We start from the raw sequence: 20,476 nt of genomic DNA on the forward strand, positions 1-20,476 counted from the left end.
TTGAGAAAAGCCTTAAGCATTGAAAATGGTGAACGTCCCCAAATCCCGGCAGACCTTCTGCAAAGGTAAAAATAAAATGCAGGAAACATCCTCTTCACAAGTTTTCACAGTACAAGGCTGGTAAAGCCTCATTATGTGCTCAAGGTAGAAGAGACGTTAAGATAGAAAAGGAAGAGGTTATGGTGGTCTGACCAAACCTAGCGAAAATGGCTAAAACCACCAAGAAAGTTGTCCTTCGAATGGAGTGTACAGAATGCAAATTTAGGAAATAACTTGGATCTTTTCGGTTTGAACGGCAGTTTTTTCTAGCGGTGTCATATGAAATTGTCACCCGTAATTATGACCCTAGTATCGATCTATTGCATTTCAATCTGTTTTAGGGTTAGGGTTAGGGGGAAGGGTATCTTTTTTCTTCAGAAATGTAAATAAACCCAATCTGTTTCTTAAACGAGGGACATATTCATACGGCACAGAATGTTTTCACCTCAATAGACGTCATTGATTGGTTGAAATTGCAGAAACTGAAGAAAAACAACAACAAATATCTTACAAACCATAGAATTTGCTCAATAAAGCCAAGAGAAAAAGATGTTTTATAAACACATTCTACCAGTATACGAAGTTTAAAATTTTTTAGTTACGTGGAAAATATTTTTAAAAACTGCCGGTCAAACCGAAAAGATCCAATAACTTTTATATAAATATAGCGAGAAAAAGATGCCGACTACTTTTCATGTTTTATTTCAAGTTAAAAAAAAATATATATCTACCCCCCAAAAGCGAAGCTTTAAAAATATCAGATTTGAAACCAGGTCACAGAAAACTGTGTGGAATTACTGGGAACCTGGCTTCTTCTATTCTACAGCACCCGTTTCAACTCACTGATAGCAGCCGATAAATCAATATGAGATATACGTTCGATGATTAGTTAGAAAAAGGTAGTCAACGTTAATATTGCGCGGTTAGTTGTAGCGAGTTTGCACCATGCTCTAGAATTGGGCCTCTAACAGGACGAGTTAGCCCGTTACAAGCCTTGGTTTCAATTTCCAGTTGAAGACAATTCTCAGCTTTAATTAGGCAATCTAATTAATACATTTTACTTTGTAATTACGGTTAATTTGTATGAGAAAAAGAAAAACGAAACTGATATATTAACTAGAAAGGTTTAAGATATTTGCCCGCTATAATTCTGTTATTCTGTTATTCTGTTGGTTAAAAAGCAACTATAGAATTACACTGTACGACTCCCAATCCCTTTGTGTTTTTTTTTAATGACTTAATAGTTGAATTATACATTATAATTCCGCTATTCTGCTCGTATATTATTACTAACCATTGAGAAAAAACAAAAAGAAAGAAAGAAAGACTGAAAGACAGAAAAAAAGGGACAGAAAGAAAAAAAAACACGATAGAATAAAGAAAGAAAGAAAATCTAGATACAATTCTGTTATTCTGTTCGTTAATACATTCCGCGCTCATGCTCTGAATCATCATCAGCAGCAGCAACGATTTGTTGCTACATGTCCTGAGAGGAGAAGAAAAAATAAACAGAGAAAAACTGCCGCTAATTCAAACTTCAATCCATATTTTCGTCATTCCTTCACCATATCTTTTTTTTCTTGTATTCATTATTCATTCCATTCTTACTATCTTACTACAAACCAGATTATTCTCTAATTCTTCTTCTTCGATCCTTTTGTTTTTTTTTATTATTCTGGTAATCCCTTTTGTCGACATCGTTTTGCGGAAATATTACCATGGAAGAAGAAGACACAGAAGGTAAACAAAAACTTTATTTTATTTTATTTCCATTTGCTTGTTAAATATCTCTTCATCTCTCTCTCCTCTCATTCTCTTTCTTTATTTTTTACTTTCCACCTATGCTGTTTACTTTATTTTATTTTAACGAGCCAACGAGGGCGCCTCTACGCGGGCGTTCGACCTGCTAGAAACAGCAGCCAGAATTTCCCTCAAAATCACACCTCACCCCCTTTAAAAACTAACAACTCAACAAGACGGACATAGGACCAGTGCCATTTTAAAGCATGGACACTCTGGTCAGTTGTCTAGAGGTTTCACGGGTCTAGGGGCCCAATCGTAATCTGTACGCAGTTGTCTAGAGTTTTCACGGGTCTAGGGGCCCAATCGTAATCTGTACGCAGTTGTCTAGAGGTTTCACGGGTCTAGGGGCCAAACCGTAATCTGTACGCAGTTGTCTAGAGGTTTCACGGGTCTAGGGGCCCAATCGTAATCTGTACGCAGTTGTCTAGAGTTTTCACGGGTCTAGGGGCCCAATCGTAATCTGTACGCAGTTGTCTAGAGGTTTCACGGGTCTAGGGGCCCAACCGTAATCTGTACGCAGTTGTCTAGAGGTTTCACGGGTCTAGGGGCCCAATCGTAATCTGTACGCAGTTGTCTAGAGGTTTCACGGGTCTAGGGGCCCAATTGTAATCTGTACGCAGTTGTCTAGAGGTTTCACGGGTCTAGGGGCCCAATCGTAATCTGTACGGTGTGACTTGCTGCCAAAAAATATATACACTAGGACCCAGTGTGTTGATTTGTCCCGCAGGCCTTTAATGCTGGTAAGACGACTGTGTATAGGATACATAACGGATAATAAATGCAGCCTTTGATACACTATTTGAACGAAAATCGGGATGGTGATGGTTATAGATGGAACGGTTTTGATCAGAAGTCCAGCTGCGCCGTTGTTGCTGACTCGGGGTTAAATAACAACTTTTGACTTGACATTCCTCCCCAGTCTTTCCCAGCTCGCATTGTGGGACCCCCCCCATTCTTTACATTACTGGATGCTAAATTAAAAACACCACCAAGATCAGTAGACACTAAGACAAGGGACCAGTCTACGATACTAGTACCCTAAGACAATAGATTGGTTTCAAATTCCCTCAGCTAATCCTTTCATTCACTCACCTACTCACACGCGCACGCACGTACACACACACACACACACGCACACGCACACACACACGCACGCGCGCGCATACATAGATCGAGACCACATCGACTTGCTAGAAATAACAGCCTAATTGCTCCCAAACCACAGTCTCCGGTCTAATGACTTATATCGAACAGGACAGAGACACACTGTGTTGTTCCAACAAGAAGGCGGGATGATCACGGTTAGAAAGCTTTCGATCATAGGTTTGGCAAAGTTTCGTTATTTGCCTAGGTTTTCTTGTTGCTAGAAATAACAGCCTAATTGCCCTCAAACCACAGTCTCCGGTCTAATTACTTATAACGAACAGGACAGAGACACACTGTGTTGTTCCGACAAGAAGGCGGGATGATCACGGTTAGAAAGCTTTCGATCATAGGTTTTGGTGGCTAAGTTTCGTTATTTGCCTAGGTTTTCTTGTTCGATCAGGAGTGAGGGGTACCCAACTACAATTATATCGGCGATCCTTCGGTATAGGTCCCCCCCACCATATATAAAAAACCCCCACTTTTTTTTAAATGCATCCGGTACTTACACCGTTACCTATACCGAAGGATCGCCATTATATCTCCCCCCCCCCCGCGCATGTGTGGGTATATACACACATATATATACATAAACATACGCACAAACACACACACAATTATAATACATACACGCATAGACATGTATGTGTGTGCGTGTGTGTGTAATCAATGACAATATTATCATTCACTGATTGACCAAATTGTTATTTTATAACCCCAGGTCATACATTATCAAAGAGAGACCTCTGATCAGACATTCCTTGCTGTAACCGGTCCCTTTTTTAATTTCCTTTTTCTCTCACCATACAGTATACCTAGGACTATATCAGGCCAAGTTGTAAGCATTAACCCTATATTATCTTAAGATACATTTTCAGAGTAACAAATAAAATGGTACGGGTGTTACTCTGAAAATTTTGTCTTCTGCTATAGCCCCGGGCCGACCAATGCCTTGTGAGTGGATTTGGTAGACGGAAACTGAAAAGAAGCCTGTCGTATATACTCTTTACTCTTTACTCTTTTACTTGTTTCAGTCATTTGACTGCGGCCATGCTGGAGCACCGCCTTTAGTCGAGCAAATCGACCCCGGGACTTATTCTTTGGAAGCCCAGTACTTATTCTATCGGTCTCTTTTGCCGAACCGCATGTATGTATATGTATGTGTGTGTTTGTGTGTCTGTGTGTCTGTGTTTGTCCCCCTAGCATTGCTTGACAACCGATGCTGGTGTGTTTACGTCCCCGTCACTTAGCGGTTCGGCAAAAAAGAGACCGATAGAATAAGTACTGGGCTTACAAAAAGAATAAGTCCCGGGGTCGATTTGCTCGACTTAAAGGCGATGCTCCAGCATGGCCGCAGTCAAATGACTGAAACAAGTAAAAGAGTAAAAGAGTATCTAATGTGTCCGATGACTGCAGGATGTTAATATAATGGAAATTTGTTATTTCCAGATCGAGGGACCCTCGTAGGCCCTCCCTACTTTTTTTATCGTTGCTGTTAGTGTTGTTTTTTAAGCCTCGAGACTTTCCAGTCATAACCATCCCATATTTTTAGGGGGGTCATGTTGGGCCGCCACAAGATGTTCCGTTGTGATGATGCCCGGGATAGTTGCTATTTCTAGCTGGCCGATCTTCCGCATAGAGCATTCCTCCCCACCCATCACAATACCACCACCACCACCACCATCACCACTTCATTAACTTGTCTTTTGTGCTCTTGGTCGATGAATGAACGTGGAAATATTTGTCTGGCGATCTTTCGTCTCTAGTAGACCTTTCCGTCGATTTCCGTAAAAATTTTTTTTTTTTACATACGGGCTTGCGGGAACTTTTGAAGTAATATACATACATATATATACACATACACCAAGTAAAAAATTTCAGTTATCTCTTTCTTTCACACATTACTCTGTCTCTTCACACACACTAACAGAAGCACTTCACTTACACAACATACTGTCTGTCTCCCACACCCCATCAAACACACACACACACACACACACATATACATCAATGCTTCACATGCACGGTAACTTCAAAAGAACTTCCCTCGTCATACAATCGCTTTCTCTTAGTCTCTTTCGCTCTCATTACTTCAAAAGTTCCCGCAAGCCCATATGTAAAAAAAAAAAATTTTTTTACGGAAATCGACGGAAAGGTCTACTAGAGACGAAAGATCGCCGGGGAATAATAAACAGCTATTGAATTTAATTCCGATTGAACTGTTTTATTGCGGCACGAGACGGTAAAACCTGAAACGTTGTACCCCTGGTAACTGAGTAACCATAGACACTTGACGTATACACACGGGTGACAGAACATTCCTAAGTTACATACACATAAACACACACACACATACGCACGCACGTACCGTGCGCGCACTCGCGTGCTATTTCCTTGCTAAACGGTCTCAGACTAGTCTTTACTGGAAATTCCACCATCATCTGTCATCGTTACAACCGCCGCCACCCTGTTCACCCTCGCCTTTTTCCCATCTCTACTTCACAAACATTCATCTTAACCCTGTTTGTGCCAATTCAAATACTCACACACGCGCGCTTGCGCCCACTCACGTAGCTATTTGTGTATTAATTATCTCGAGTAGATACCGTGTGATATACTCAGGGTAGGCAGTAGGGGTGGTAAAAAAATGTTTGTAAAAAAAAAAAATGTAGATTGTCAACAAAAGTGTCGTCGCTGCTAAGATATATACAGGGTGTCCCAAAAAAATGTATACACATAGTGGTTCGGCAAAAGAGAACTATAGAATAAGTACTAGGCTTACAAAGAATAACAAATTTACAATTATTTAAGGTGTGTATACATTTTTTGGGGACACCCTGTATATATATACTCTTTTACTCTTTTACTTGTTTCAGTCATTTGACTGTGGCCATGCTGGAGCACCGCCTTTAGTCGAGCAAATCGACTCCCAGGACTTATTCTTTGGAAGCCTAGTACTTATTCTATCGATATCTTTTGCCGAACCGCTAAGTGACGGGGACGTAAACACACCAATATCGGTTGTCAAGCGAAGTTGGTGGTGGTGGGGGGGGCACACAAACATATACGCACACATACATATATACGACGGGCTTCTTTCAGTTTCCGTGTACTAAATCCACTCACAAGGCTTTGGTCGACCCGAGGCTATAGTAGAAGACACTTGCCCAAGGTGCCACGCAGTGGGACTGAACCCGGAAACATGTGGTTGGTAAGCTAGCTACTTACCACACAGTCACAATTTGACAATAAAATGTTTACGTATATACATGCATACAAGCATACGTGCATACATGCACTTGTATGTATATATATCTGTGTGTGTGTATAATGGTATATTAATAGTTATCGCCAAACTAATATGGCAATCCAGAAATATAGGACGAATGCTGCTGTTGATTAGCTCCAAGAGGCCATCGCCTCTAGCTAGCTATGTGACACACGAACCTGTGTCCATTATAACCTTCGAACAGAGGAGGTCAGCCGCTTCCCCTTGCTGGTCAGGCATCTGCAGACTAGTTTCTGAGTATTTGCCCCTTATCAATGCAGAGCAGTCGAACCCAGCAGGCGTCGCTACTGACCATCTGTTTGAAGGATTATTTACCTAATTTCAGTGGAATACATCCACTGGTTTTCAAAAACATTCCAAGATGGTATAGTTCTGAGAGAATTAAATATTTTATACCATTGTACATCAAATTGGCAGAGGAAACGAAGTGTTAAAATAATGTTTTATGACTTAGGGTACAAGGCCAGCAGTTTTTTGTAGAGTGGGTGGACGGATACCATTAACCCTAGTACTTGATTAGAGTTTTACTTTATCAACCCCAGAGGGATGTAAGGCAAAATGTGCCTCTGCGGGATTTGAACTCAGGACGTTAAAAGCTGGAACAAATGTTGCAAGGCTATATTTTGTTTATATTTTTATATTATTATTATTTTTTTTACGATGTTTGGTGCCTGCAGGTGTTCGGGGAGTATCACTCAGCTAAACATAAAGCAGACATAAATGATGATGACGATGATGATGATGACAACGATGATGGTGATGTTGATGATGATGATGGTAGTGGTGGCAGTGATGATTATGATAGTGATGGTGGTGGTGGTGGTAATGATGATTATGACGGTGATTGTGGTGATGGTGGTGGTGGTGGTGGTGATGATTATGATAGTGATGGTGGTGATGTTGATGATGATGACAACAATGACGATGATGTTGATGATGATGATAATGGTGGTGGTGGTGGTGATAGTGATGATTATGACAGCAATGATGACAGAGATGGTGTTGGTGATGACGACGACGACGATGATGATGACAGTAATGGTGATGATGATGATGATGATGATGATGGTGGTGGTAATGATGACAATGACATTTTGAATCCAGCTGGCAGCCACCTTGGACTTATTCCCCTCAAGAGGTAATATATGAAATAAGTCCTGAATTATCACCAGAGCCAATTCAAGCACCCAACACTGTCTTGCTGGTTACTTGGTGACCTCACTGGTGCTGGTGCCACATAAAAAGCACCCAGGAAACTCTGCAAAGTGGTTGGTGACAAGAAGGGCATCCAGCCATAGAAACCATACAAAAGTAGAAACTGGAGCCTGATGCAGTCACCTGGCTTGCTCTTTCCTGTTGAACTGTCCAACCCCAGCCAGTATAGGCACTGCTGTTGCTGTGTGGTATGAAGTCTGCTTCCAAACTGCATGGCTCTGGGTTCAGTCCCACTGTGTGGCACCATGGGCAAGTGTCTTCTACTGTAGCTTCAGGCTGACCAAAACCTTGTGAGTGGATTTGGTAGAGAGAAATTGAAAGAAGCCCATTGTGTCTGCATGTGTGTGTGTGTGTGTGTATGTATATATGTATGTACTAGCTGTTGGACCCGGCGGTGCTTGTGTTTTCCGTGTTGAAGTTAAGCTCACCTTTGACCTTGTATTGAAATCTTCTTAATTTCCCATGCCAACTATTACCCGTTAAGATGTTATATCTGGTTCAGCAGGGATTTTACCTGGTTATCGCTTTCGACATACTCCCACATACTGGACCTTCTGAAATCGCAGTCAAAATTTTTTTGGGTGTACCTCGACCCGTTGAGAATGATGTTTGTTTATTTCTCTCCCCTTAATGCCACTCTCTGTACAAAATCAATCAGTGTGTCCAATCTCAGCAAAATCTGAAGAAAAGTGTTAAGGTTATGTCATAAATAGAATCCCTGTGACCATTTCCATGAAAATATCCGATTGATTGTAAGTCCCAATACATTATGTGAATAATTGATGTTTCATAGGCGCAGGAGTGGCTGTGTGGTAAGTAGCTTGTTTGCCGGCCACATGGTTCCGGGTTCAGTCCCACTGCATGGCATCTTGGGCAAGTGTCTTCTACTTAGCCTCAGGCCGACCAAAGCCTTGTGGGTGGATTTGGTAGACGGAAACTGAAGGAAGCCCGTCGTATATATGTATATATATGTGTATGTGTGTGTGTTTGTGTGTCTGTGTTTGTCCTCCTAGCATTGCTTGACAACCGATGCTGGTGTGTTTATGTCCCCATTACTTAGCGGTTCGGCAAAAGAGACCGATAGAATAAGTACTGGGCTTACAAAAGAATAAGTCCCGGGGTCGAGTTGCTCGATTGAAGGCGGTGCTCCAGCATGACCGCAGTCAAATGACTGAAACAAGTAAAAGAGTAAAGAGTAAGTGCTTAATTTTACTCATGGGTCAATTTTCTTCAAAATCTAAATCCTCCTCTCACGTGCAGTTATTGATATTTTTGTCAACTCTTCATATCTGGCATCAGCCAATGGACATGAACTGTAATCACGTGTAAAATTTCTACGAAATTGATAAGAATGTCTCTAAGGAAATGCTTATTTACATTTATGCCCTTCTCAAGCCCTTTTGAATTAAATAAACACCTTTACCATCTCCCCCACCCACAAAATTTACCTGCCTCTCAAATTTCATTAAGTTCAGATGAAAATATAAAATTTATGGCCAAAAATAAAATACCTTTGGGTACTTACTCCTTTACTTGTTTCAGTCATTTGACTGCGGCCATGCTGGAGCACTGCCTTTAATCGAGCAACTCGACCCCAGGACTTATTCTTTTTGTAAGCCCAGTACTTATTCTATCGGTCTCTTTTGCCGAACCGCTAAGTAACAGGGACATAAACACACCAGCATCGGTTGTCAAGCAATGCTAGGGGGACAAACACAGACACACAAACAAACACACATACATATATATATACATATATACGACAGGCTTCTTTCAGTTTTCCGTCTACCAAATCCACTCACAAGGCATTGGTCGGCCCGAGGCTATAGCAGAAGACATTTGCCCAAGATGCCACGCAGTGGGACTGAACCCGGAACCATGTGGCTGGTAAGCAAGCTACTTACCACACAGCCACTCCTGCATGCAAAAAGTCTTTTTTTTTTTCTGGTCTAAGATTGAACCTGTGATTCAATTATCATAAGCTCTATACCCCTAACCATTTAGCCACGGCCCTTTATGTCCCTTATGTACAATTACGTATGATTAAAAACTTCAAAGAAACTTGTTCATATGGCAATTGATTTAAAAGGTGAGTGAATGAAAAGCTTGATTGTTAAACAGACTGGACATTATTGCATTGGTGATCGACTTGGTTGCCAGGTTGACCGATTGTGACAGTAAACAGTGATGCAATGAAATACTGTGGTTTCTATGTCCACCTTCAGCACTACGTATCCTAGGTGTCAGGTACGCAAGGACAGGTCGGATGTTTGATTGCTAGCACAGAGGCTTGTGTGTGTGTGTGTATGCATGTGTTCATGGGTATGATGCTATATATGCATATATATGATATATATGTATGTGTGTGTATGTGTAATATATATATATATATATATATATATATATATATATATATATATATATATATATATATGAAAAAACAAGTCAAAAATAGAAAATGCTAAGATAATTTTATAGTGAATCTTTCAGTACCGGTTTCGGTCATTTTGAGACCTTTTCAACTGTAACGATTAAATAATTAAATTTAGAAAAATTAGAAGAAAAGTTTTTTTAAAAGAATATTTCTGTAGTAGTGTTTAAAAGAATATTTCTGTAGTAATATTTCTGTAGTAATATATATATATATTAATATATATATATATTTATATAGATATATATATACAGATACATACACAGTTAACACCTACACAAGTATATGTTTGCATATTCATGTAGCTACATACATATACATAAATACATACTTATATACACGCTTAAATACATATATATGTATATTGTATATGTGTGTATATATGTATATGTGTGTGTATATATATATATATATCTATATATAAGTATAAAATATATGTATATATAAACACACAAGCACATACACACACAGATTGATAGATAGATATATATATATATATTATATATATATATATATATACTTTTATATATATATATATATATATATATACTTTTATATATATATATATATATATAATATATATATATACATGGGATGGAGCCAGCCTACGTATGCATACCTTCCCTTCTTGGGACACAAAACTCTACTTGTGAAGACCTGTTGAGGCAAGTGAGGATCAGAATCGAAATTGATCAATGGAAATTGCAGATGTGTTACCAGTGCCGGTGGCATGTAAGAGAACCATCCGTTTCGCGACCGTTGCCAGCGCCGCCCCGACTGGCCTCATGCCGGTGGCACGTAAAAAGCACCATCCGTTCGTGTCCATTGCCAGCCTCGCCTGGCCCCATGCCGGTGGCACATAAAAAGCATCATCCGTTCGTGGCCGTTTGCCAGCTCTGTCTGGCCCCTGTGCGGGTGGCACGTAAAAAGCACCCACTACACTCACGGAGTGGTTGGCGTTAGGAAGGGCATCCAGCTGTAGAAACTCTGTCAGATCTGACTGGGCCTGATGAAGCCTTTTGGCTTCACAGACCCCAGTTGAACCGTCCAACCCATGCTAGCATGGAAAACGGACGCTAAACGATGATGATGATGATGATGATGATACATATATATATATATATATATACACGAGGGACGTTCAATAAGTAATGCCCCTGACCCACTTGCAGTTGTTTGATCTAGCTGAAATTTTGCATGTGCAATTAGTTATATCTCTATAGATTAAGTGGTAAATTACAGCTCTGAACTAATTGTGGTTTCTGATTTACAGGTGTTTGAACTGAGTCAAGTGTGAACTGGAGCCTGTTGAGTGTCGAGCAGTGATCCGGTTTTTGTATTTGAAAGGACGCACAGCACGGGAGACTTTTGATGAAATGAAAGTAACTTATGGTAATGATGCCCCATCATATGACCTTGTAAAATGCTGGCATCGTGAATTCAAACATGGTCGGAACTCTGTGGAAACAGCTCCCAGATCTGGTCGCCCCCCTTCTGCCATTCATGAGGCATCTGTCCGTCAAGTTGAGGCTGCCATTTTGGAAGATCGACGCATAACAATTCGCCAAATAGCCTATCAGGTCAAGATTAGTACCGGGTCTGTGGAAACTATCATTCATGACCATTTGCATATGCAAAAGGTGTCTGCCAGATGGATTCCCAGGTTGCTCACACCTTTCCAGAAGCAAGAACGCGTCGAGTGCTCGAGGATGAATTTGGAGATGTGCCAAGAAGATGAGTCAAAATTTTTCAAAAGACTGATTACACAGGATGAAACCTGGGTCCATCACTATGATCCAGAGACCAAAACCCAGTCAATGCAATGGAAGCACTGTGACTCACCTCCTCCAAAGAAGGCAAGGGTGCAGCCCTTCGCTGGCAAGGTCATGCTAACAGTCTTGTGGGACCAGGACGGAGTAGTGATGACAGATTTCCTGGCAAAGGGTACCACAATTACAGGAGCCTATTATGCTTCACTTTTGAGGAAATTAAGAGAAGCTATCAAAATCAAGAGGCGAGGAAAGATCAGCAAAGGCATCCTCCTCCTGCAGGACAACGCTCCGGTCCACAACTCGCGTGTCGCCAGATCAGAAGCACAGGCATGCGGCTATGAACTCCTCCCCCATCCCCCATACTCTCCTGACCTTGCACCCTCTGATTTTCACCTCTTCCCATCCATGAAGTTGTTTTTGAAAGGAAAGCGTTTCCCAGATTGTGCAGCCTTGATTTCTGAAGTCACGTCGTGGTTGGAGGACCAAGCTGGGGGTATTCTACAAAAACGGTCTCCAGAGCTGCATCAAACGAGGGGAGAAATGCGTAACTCTGGGTGATTCCTATGTAGAAAAAGACTAATAACTGTGCCAAGTTTCGTTGCTCTACTCCTATGGGAAAGTGGGTCAGGGGCATTACTTATTGAACGCCCCTCGTAACTATACATATATATAAATATACATATATATATATATATATGTTTGTGGGTGTGTCTGTGGGTGTCTGTGTCAGAATATGCCTATAAACACACGCACACACGCATGCATATTGTTACGAGGGGGGACCTCCAAAAACTGTTACGGAATCCCTCACACAGGCCCGTTCGATGCAGCGAATGTTTTCGCCACGGAAACTCGTCGGAGAGGAGAGAGAGAGACAACAACAACAGCAGCAGCAGCACGAAGAGATACAGAGGCAACCGAGAGAGACACAAAGAGGCAAGGCACAACTGGCTTACATTTAACAACTAATTTATATGACTATTACAATTGTTACAACATCAAATACATATCAGGTACATTTAAAAGAGGACATGCAAGTAACAACTCAATACATCATACAGGTATACCACAGATCAAAGCATTTAACAACATGCAGATACAATATAACCGTCCGGTAACAACACATCAAGTTCAATGACAACAGCAATTAAAGAGTACACCTGCAAGAAACAGGTATACAATGTTCATGTCACAAATAATTCACGTTACAAATCAATGTTCAAATCCAATTAAACAAATAACGTTCACAGTTCTTTAAAGTCTTTTTCTACTTTCTTTTGTAACATGTATCAACACAATTCCGAACATAAATACCACAACTCGATAATCGACACATCAACAAGTCCTTTACTCAATTCACATTGTTCATTAAATTCCTTTTTACTGTCTCATTTCTTTTCAACATTTCGATACATGGATTCCTTTTCCTTCTTTTTCTTCACATATCAATACACAATCCACGCACCTTACATTGGGCCAACGCCTCATATTGCACCTCATCTCTCCCAGTACTGCTAGCTCCAACTTGCCAAACTCTTGCCCCGAATTCCCAAATCCTCGCTCCTAAAATCCCAACCGCTCGCTTTGACTTCCAAAATACCGACTACTGCTAGCTCCAACTTGCCAAACTCTTGCCCCGAATTCCCAAATCCTCGCTCCTAAAATCCCAACTGCTCGCTTTGACTTCCAAAGTACCGACTGTCAAAACCCTCTTGCTCTATCACTACCCTCAATCCCTCTCTTAGCTCTAATACTCTCTCTATCCCACTTGGTCCTATGTCCCTATCTTCATCGACGCTGTCACTGTCATTCTCTCTCCTAGTTCTCAGATTCCTTAATCTGTCTTTCTCACTACTTTCTTCTTCCTCTTCTTCACTGTCACTAGATTCTTCCTTACTCTAAAGGGTGTTTAGAACGAACTTTAGTTCACCTGAAAGGGGTCACAGGTCTACCCAGAACCAATCAAATCCACCTGAATCTGACAGGACAATGGATATATTCCAAAGTAGGTCGCAGCCAACTGTCCTTAAGCTGAACCATTCATAGCAATATACAGGGGAAGATTATACTAGAATGGCAGTCAATTGTCTTCTCCCGGTCAGGTCCGCACAAGGATTTGAACTCAGCACTGCAAGATAGCAAAACTGTCTGAACCACAATTATCCAATGTTTAAACTGGAGAGGTTTTTTTTCCTTACCCTGCGATACTTATCTACACCTTGATGAACTGGTATGGAGCCCTAGTAGATATGGCCTTGAAGATTCAACCAACATACAATAGACAAACATTACTGCACGTGTGTGTGTGTATGTGTGCATTTTACATGGAAAGCATAGACCTACTTATATATATATATATATATGTATGTATGTATGTATGTATGTATGTAGTATGTATGTATGTATGTGTGTGTGTATGTATGTGTGTATGTTTGTGTATATATATGTATATATGTATGTGTATATATATATATATATATGTATGTGTATATATATATATATATATATGTATATATATATGTGTCTATGTGTATATATATGTGTCTGTAGGGTATATATATGTATGTATGTTTGTGTATATATATGTATGTGTATAATAGGTCGTATGTGTTAATATATATGTATGTATATTTATATATTATGTGTATATATATATGTATTGTTATATATATAATATATGTGTGTATATATATATATATAATTATATATAATTATATATATATATATATATATATATCTGTGTGTATGTATCTATGTATAATGTATGGAGTCAGTGTGTATATACATTATGGAGTCATGGACTTCAAATACAAATATCAACTTGTATATATAAAGCTTTAATGTCAGATGTGAGTCAGACATTCCTTTTAAACTAGACTACAGTGAAATCCTTTATACTCCATATTTCTCTTTGTGTGCATGTGTATGTATGTATGTATGTATGTATGTGTGTATTTGTTTACAGTGTATGTGTGTATAAGTGTATGTATAATCTGCAGCAGCAGCACGTAACTTCTGTTTTCCGTGCTGGCATGGGTTGGACAGTTTGACGGTTTGACAGTTTGACGGTTTGACAGTTTGACAGAAGCTATCCAGCTGAAGAGCCACCAGGCTCCTTGTCTGTTTTAGCATGATTTTTATGACTGGATGGCCTTCTTAATGCCAACCACTTTCCAGAGTGTTCTGCATGCTTTTACACAGCACCAGCAGAGGTGCGTTTACGTGGCCCTTGTACATTTGTTTTTTAACATGACAGCAGCACCCATGAGCCCACAAGATTAGGAATGCTCAGCTGGAAGGGAATGCAGGGGATATGCAGGGGACATGCAAGGGCAACCATGATTTTACACAAAACAACCATTGGCTTGCCATGTCCCCAAAACATGTACAAGAGTGATAAAAATCAAAGATCCATTAACATTGTGGTGTTTGGAGTGGTCACTAATGATGGCAATGTTATGCCTCCATTTATCTATCCACACAGCCTCAGACTCCACACTGAAGCCTACATCAAGTGCTTGGAGGTGGTAATGCTGCCCTGAGTCAAGAGGGTGGCTGCTGGAAGACCCTTTATCTGGCAACAGGACTCTGTACCATGCTACACAAGTAGGAGAACCCAGTCATGGCTGTCAGACAATTTCTGTAATCACATCACCCCTAACATCTGGCCACTTAATTCCCCAGACTGCAACCCCCTTGATTATCATGTGTGGGCCACAGTTGAGCAAGAGGCCAATGAAACTCCTTGTAACACCAAAGATGACCTGAAGGCAAGGATTATGGCAGCATTCACCAACTTAAACAAAGAGATTGTCCAGAAGAGTTGCAGAAGATTCTGAAGTCTTCTGAAGGCCGTGATTGAAGCCAATGGCGATTTTATTGAATAAATTTTCTCTTTAGTATTTCAAAATATTTTTATGTAATTTTGGTAAATATATCTGTTAACCCTTTTGTTACTGTATTTATTTTGAGATGCTCTGTGTTTCTTTTAATTACTCCAAATATAACAAAATATTTAGTAAAATAACTTAATTATCATTAAGCTAGTGTTAGGAACATAAATTGTGACTAAGGTTTGATGGCAGATTTTAATTCAAAACTTATGAAAACAAGATATTTGTACTACAGAGCCAGAGCCAGTTTCAGCCGGGTTGGTATCGAAAGGGTTCAGCTGGTGATTGGAACATAAATTGTGACTAAAGTTTGATGGCAGATTTTAATTCAAAACTTATGAAAACAAGACATTTGTTCTCAGAGCCAGACCCCGGTTTCAGCGGGGTTGGTAATGAAAGGGTTAAAATGAGATGTCAGTGTTATTTTCATTTTTGCGTAATTTAGACAACAATATATATTCACTGCACCCTGTGTATGTGTGTATTTGTGTATGTATGTATACACACACACACACACACACACACACACACACACTCACACACACACATTCCACAGAAACATTATAACACTTAGCATATCTTGGTGTCATGTCTAATAAAAATTCGGCTTGCAATAATGCTTTCCTTTTTTTACACTGATTAAAACAAATAGCCCAAAGATTCTGTAATGACTTGGTACACACGAGTGAGAGTAGACGTGTGTCAGTGCACACTATGTGTGTGTGTGTGTGCATGTGTATTAGTAGGTGTGCCTATCCGTATATATATACATGCATACGTACTTAACTGTGTGTCCAACTGGAATATTTCTATTATCTATAAGTGGAAGGAAGTAAGAGCCAGCAAAGGAGGAGTTAAGCTAAGCTATTCTCAGACTTTATAAGGAATACCTGACCTTACCCACATAACTGTTAAATACACCAACATACATCTAGGTGTGTTTGTGTGTGTGTGTGTGTGTGTGTATCATCATTGTTTAATATCTGCCTATATATATATATATATATATATATATATATGTATGTATGTATATGTGTATATATATATATATATTGGTAAAAACGGTAAGATAACAAAAGAAAGAAAGAGACCTCAATATTATGTAAATAGAGGAAATTTATCTATAAAATAATATGTATAATTACTCAATAGTCAAGATAAAACTCTGAGTATATATATATATATATATATATATATATATATATATATTATATATATATATATATGTATGTATATATATATGTATTATATAATATATATGTATATTATAATATATAATATTATATAATATATATATATATATATACATATATATATATATATATATATATGTATGTATATGTATATGTATATATATATGTATATATATATAGATGTATGTATATGTATAGTATATATATATGTATATGTATATATATATGTATGCATGTATATAGGCGCAGGAGTGGCTGTGTGGTAAGTATCTTGTTTACCAACCACATGGTTCCAGGTTCAGTCCCACTGCGTGGCACCTTGGGCAAGTGTCTTCTACTATAGCCTCGGGCTGACCAATGCCTTGTGAGTGGATTTGGTAGACGGAAACTGAAAGAAGCCCGTCGTATATATGTATATATATGCGTGTGTGTGTGTCTGTGTTTGTCCCCCTAGCATTGCTTGACAACCGATGCTGGTGTGTTTATGTCCCCGTTACTTAGCGGTTCGGCAAAAGAGACCGATAGAATAAGTACTGGGCTTACAAAAGAATAAGTCCCAGTGTCGAGTTGCTCAATTAAAGGTGGTGCTCCAGCATGGCCGCAGTCAAATGACTGAAACAAGTAAAAGAGTAAAAGAGTATATATATATATATATATATGTATATATATGTATATATGTATATATGCATATATATGTATATATACAAGGAGGCGCAATGGCCCAGTGGTTAGGGCTGCGGACTCGTGGTCATAGGATCGCGGTTTCGATTCCCAGACCGGGCGTTGTGAGTGTTTATTGAGCGAAAACACCAAAAGCCCCACGAGGCTCCGGCAACGGGTGGTGGCAATCCCTGCTGTACTCTTTCGCCACAACTTTCTGTCACTCTTTCTTCCGTTGGCCTGCTCGCTTAGCCAGCGGGGTGGCGTCATTTGAAGTCTAAAACAATACGAAGCGCATTGTGACCAGCGATGTGTAGCAACATCTGAGAGCCTGGTCGGTCATGGTGACACGGTGATATATGTATATATATATATATCATGATGTAAATATGCCATTTGAATATGGCTAACCCCTAAGGGTGGATGCTACTGTAGTTTTTAGCCCCAGGAAGACATCTCCTCCAGCTGGCTATAGACACACTTTCTGTGCCCTATCAGTATTTGCAAAGGGAAACCATCCTTCCCGTCTTCAATTTATGATACACACGGACCCGAGTTTCAAAGTATTGACCTATCATCAGCGTGTGACAATCACAGTTGTCGATAGGAAGGAGGTTCTCTTTACAAATACATATACTTTTTCCAGTGTTCAGTGACACTGATATTGAAAAAGTGAAATCAAACAATGATAAATATCAGAGTGTGTTATCAACAGTAGCAGAAACACATCGTGATGTAAATATGCCATTTGAATATGGCTAACCCCTAAGGGTGGATGCTACTGTAGTTTTCTAGGAGTAACCGACCGATTTCTATTCGAAATTGATGTTGGCAGCAATGATGATGGCAGTGGCGATGGTGGTGGTGATGACGATGACGGTGGCGATGGTGGTGGCAACAGTGGTGGTGGTGATGGTATGGTGGCGGCAGCAATGATATGGCAGTGGCGATGTGTGGTGATGACGATGACGGTGGCGATGGTGGTGGCAACAGTGGTGGTGGTGATGGTATGGTGGCGGCAGCAATGATGATGGGTGGCGATGGTGGTGGTGATGACGATGACGGTGGCGATGGTGGTGGCAACAGGGGTGGTGGATGGTATGTGGCGGCAGCAATGATGATGGCAGTGGCGATGGTGGTGGTGATGACGATGACGGTGGCGATGGTGGTGGCAACAGTGGTGGTGGTGATGGTATGGTGGCGGCAGCAATGATGATGGCAGTGGCGATGGTGGTGGTGATGACGATGACGGTGGCGATGGTGGTGGCAACAGTGGTGGTGGTATGATGGTATGGTGGCGGCAGCGATTATGATGACGGCTTGTGTTAGGATAATCTTTTTTAACTTTGATTACTCATCTTCTTCTTTCGGAGTTATTCCTGTATTTACCTTGAAGCTCTTTCATAAATACATCAATCTACAGAACACCTGGAAATATTCTTGGCAAATGTGTATTTTTTGCATAATTGTATATTTATTCATGGCATTAATTAATGATTCTAAGGCAGCAGGTTTTCTAGGATCGTTAGCATGCTGGGCTAAATACTTCATGGCATTTCGTCTGGTTTTACGTTCTGAGTTCAAATTCTGCCAAGGTTGATTTTGCTTTTCATCCCTTCGGGGTCAATAAATTAAATACCAGTTGAGTACTGGGGTCAATATAATCAACTTACTGCCCCGCTCCCCAAATTTCAGGCCTTGTACCTTTAGTAGAAAGGATTAATTAATAATTCTTTTTAGGCGCAGGAGTGGCTGTGTGGTAAGTAGCTTGTTTACCAACCACATGGTTCCGGGTTCAGTCCCACTGCGTGGCACCTTTGGCAAGTGTCTTCTGCTATAGCCTTGGGCTGACCAAAACCTTGTCAGTGGATTTGGTAGACGGAAACTGAAAGAAGACCATCGTATATATGTATATATATACATTATGTGGAAGATTGTTGCCCAAGGTGCCTTGCAGTGGAACTGAACTCAAATCCACACAGTTGCAAAATGACCTTTTTAACCATACAGGCATACCTGTACCTTTCTTCCTTATATATTTTATTTATTTATTTGTTTATTTTGTCTTGAACAGTAGATTTTGGTTTGAGGGAAATTTAGCTACTATTTCTGTTGAGTTTAATTCCTGCAGCAGACCAACCCAAATTGAAAAATAAAACAACTTATAATTAAAGACCTTCCAGCCATGGCAACTTTGTCTTATTTTTCAAATATAGTCCACCTGTGACTACATGTAGTCTGAGACAGATTATAACATATAGCGATTTGCTCTTTTTTTTAAGAACTTCTGTAGGAAGAGATCATCTGTTGTACCCAGTCCTGGCATAAACCCAAACTCCAGCTCACCTAAATTAATTTTTTTTCTAATTAATCCTGTTACAACATGGGCATAGCCAGGATTCCGTCTGACTGTTCTTAATTATTAAAATGGATTTGCCATTAGCTGTCAAATTTGTATATATATGTGTATATATATTACAATCTTTTAAAAGGCGGTGAGCTGGCAGAAACGTTAGCGCGCCGGGCGAAATGCTTAGCGGTATTTCGTCTGTCGTTACGTTCTGAGTTCAAATTCCGACGAGGTCGACTTTGCCTTTCATCCTTTCGGGGTCGATAAATAAGGTACCAGTTTCGCACTGGGGTTGATGTAATTGACTTAATCCCTTTGTCTGTCCTTGTTTGTTCCCTCTATGTTTAGCCCCTTGTGGGGCGTTGCTTAAACCTGTTGAGCACCCTCTTAGTTGCATGTGTACAGGGTGTGTCAGCTTTTAATTTGAGAAAAAATTATTAGTATTCAGTGGAAAAAGGTGGTGAGGCTGGCAGAGTTGTTACTGTACCAAGCAAAATGCTTAGCAGGGGGAGAGATAGTAAAAGAGAGTTAACTTAAGAAGTGCAGGATGTGTGCACATACTAGGCTTGGTGGCAGGTAATGTGTAAAGGAACACTACACACACTGACAAGGAAAGAGAGTGTATGACGGAGTAATTATGGGAAGAATTATACAAGTGAGAATTTTGATTTTTAATATTACTAGCAGT

The 20,476-nt window shown here is 40.0% G+C and overlaps 1 protein-coding gene across 2 annotated transcripts in view; it reads left to right on the forward strand.

The window, feature by feature from the left end:
- The first annotated feature begins 998 nt into the window (after nt 1-998).
- Nucleotides 999-20,476, forward strand: part of LOC115223568 (zinc finger C2HC domain-containing protein 1A) — a 58,811-nt gene continuing 39,333 nt past the window's right edge. For both annotated transcript variants that reach the window (XM_036512654.1, XM_029794204.2), the window contains exon 1: nt 999-1,779. In XM_036512654.1, coding sequence (XP_036368547.1) covers nt 1,758-1,779 — 22 coding nt within the window. In that variant the 5' untranslated portion in view covers nt 999-1,757. The remainder of the gene's footprint in view (nt 1,780-20,476) is intronic.

The sequence above is a fragment of the Octopus sinensis genome, linkage group LG23, assembly GCF_006345805.1.
Source record: "Octopus sinensis linkage group LG23, ASM634580v1, whole genome shotgun sequence".
Taxonomy (NCBI): Eukaryota; Metazoa; Mollusca; class Cephalopoda; order Octopoda; family Octopodidae; genus Octopus; species Octopus sinensis.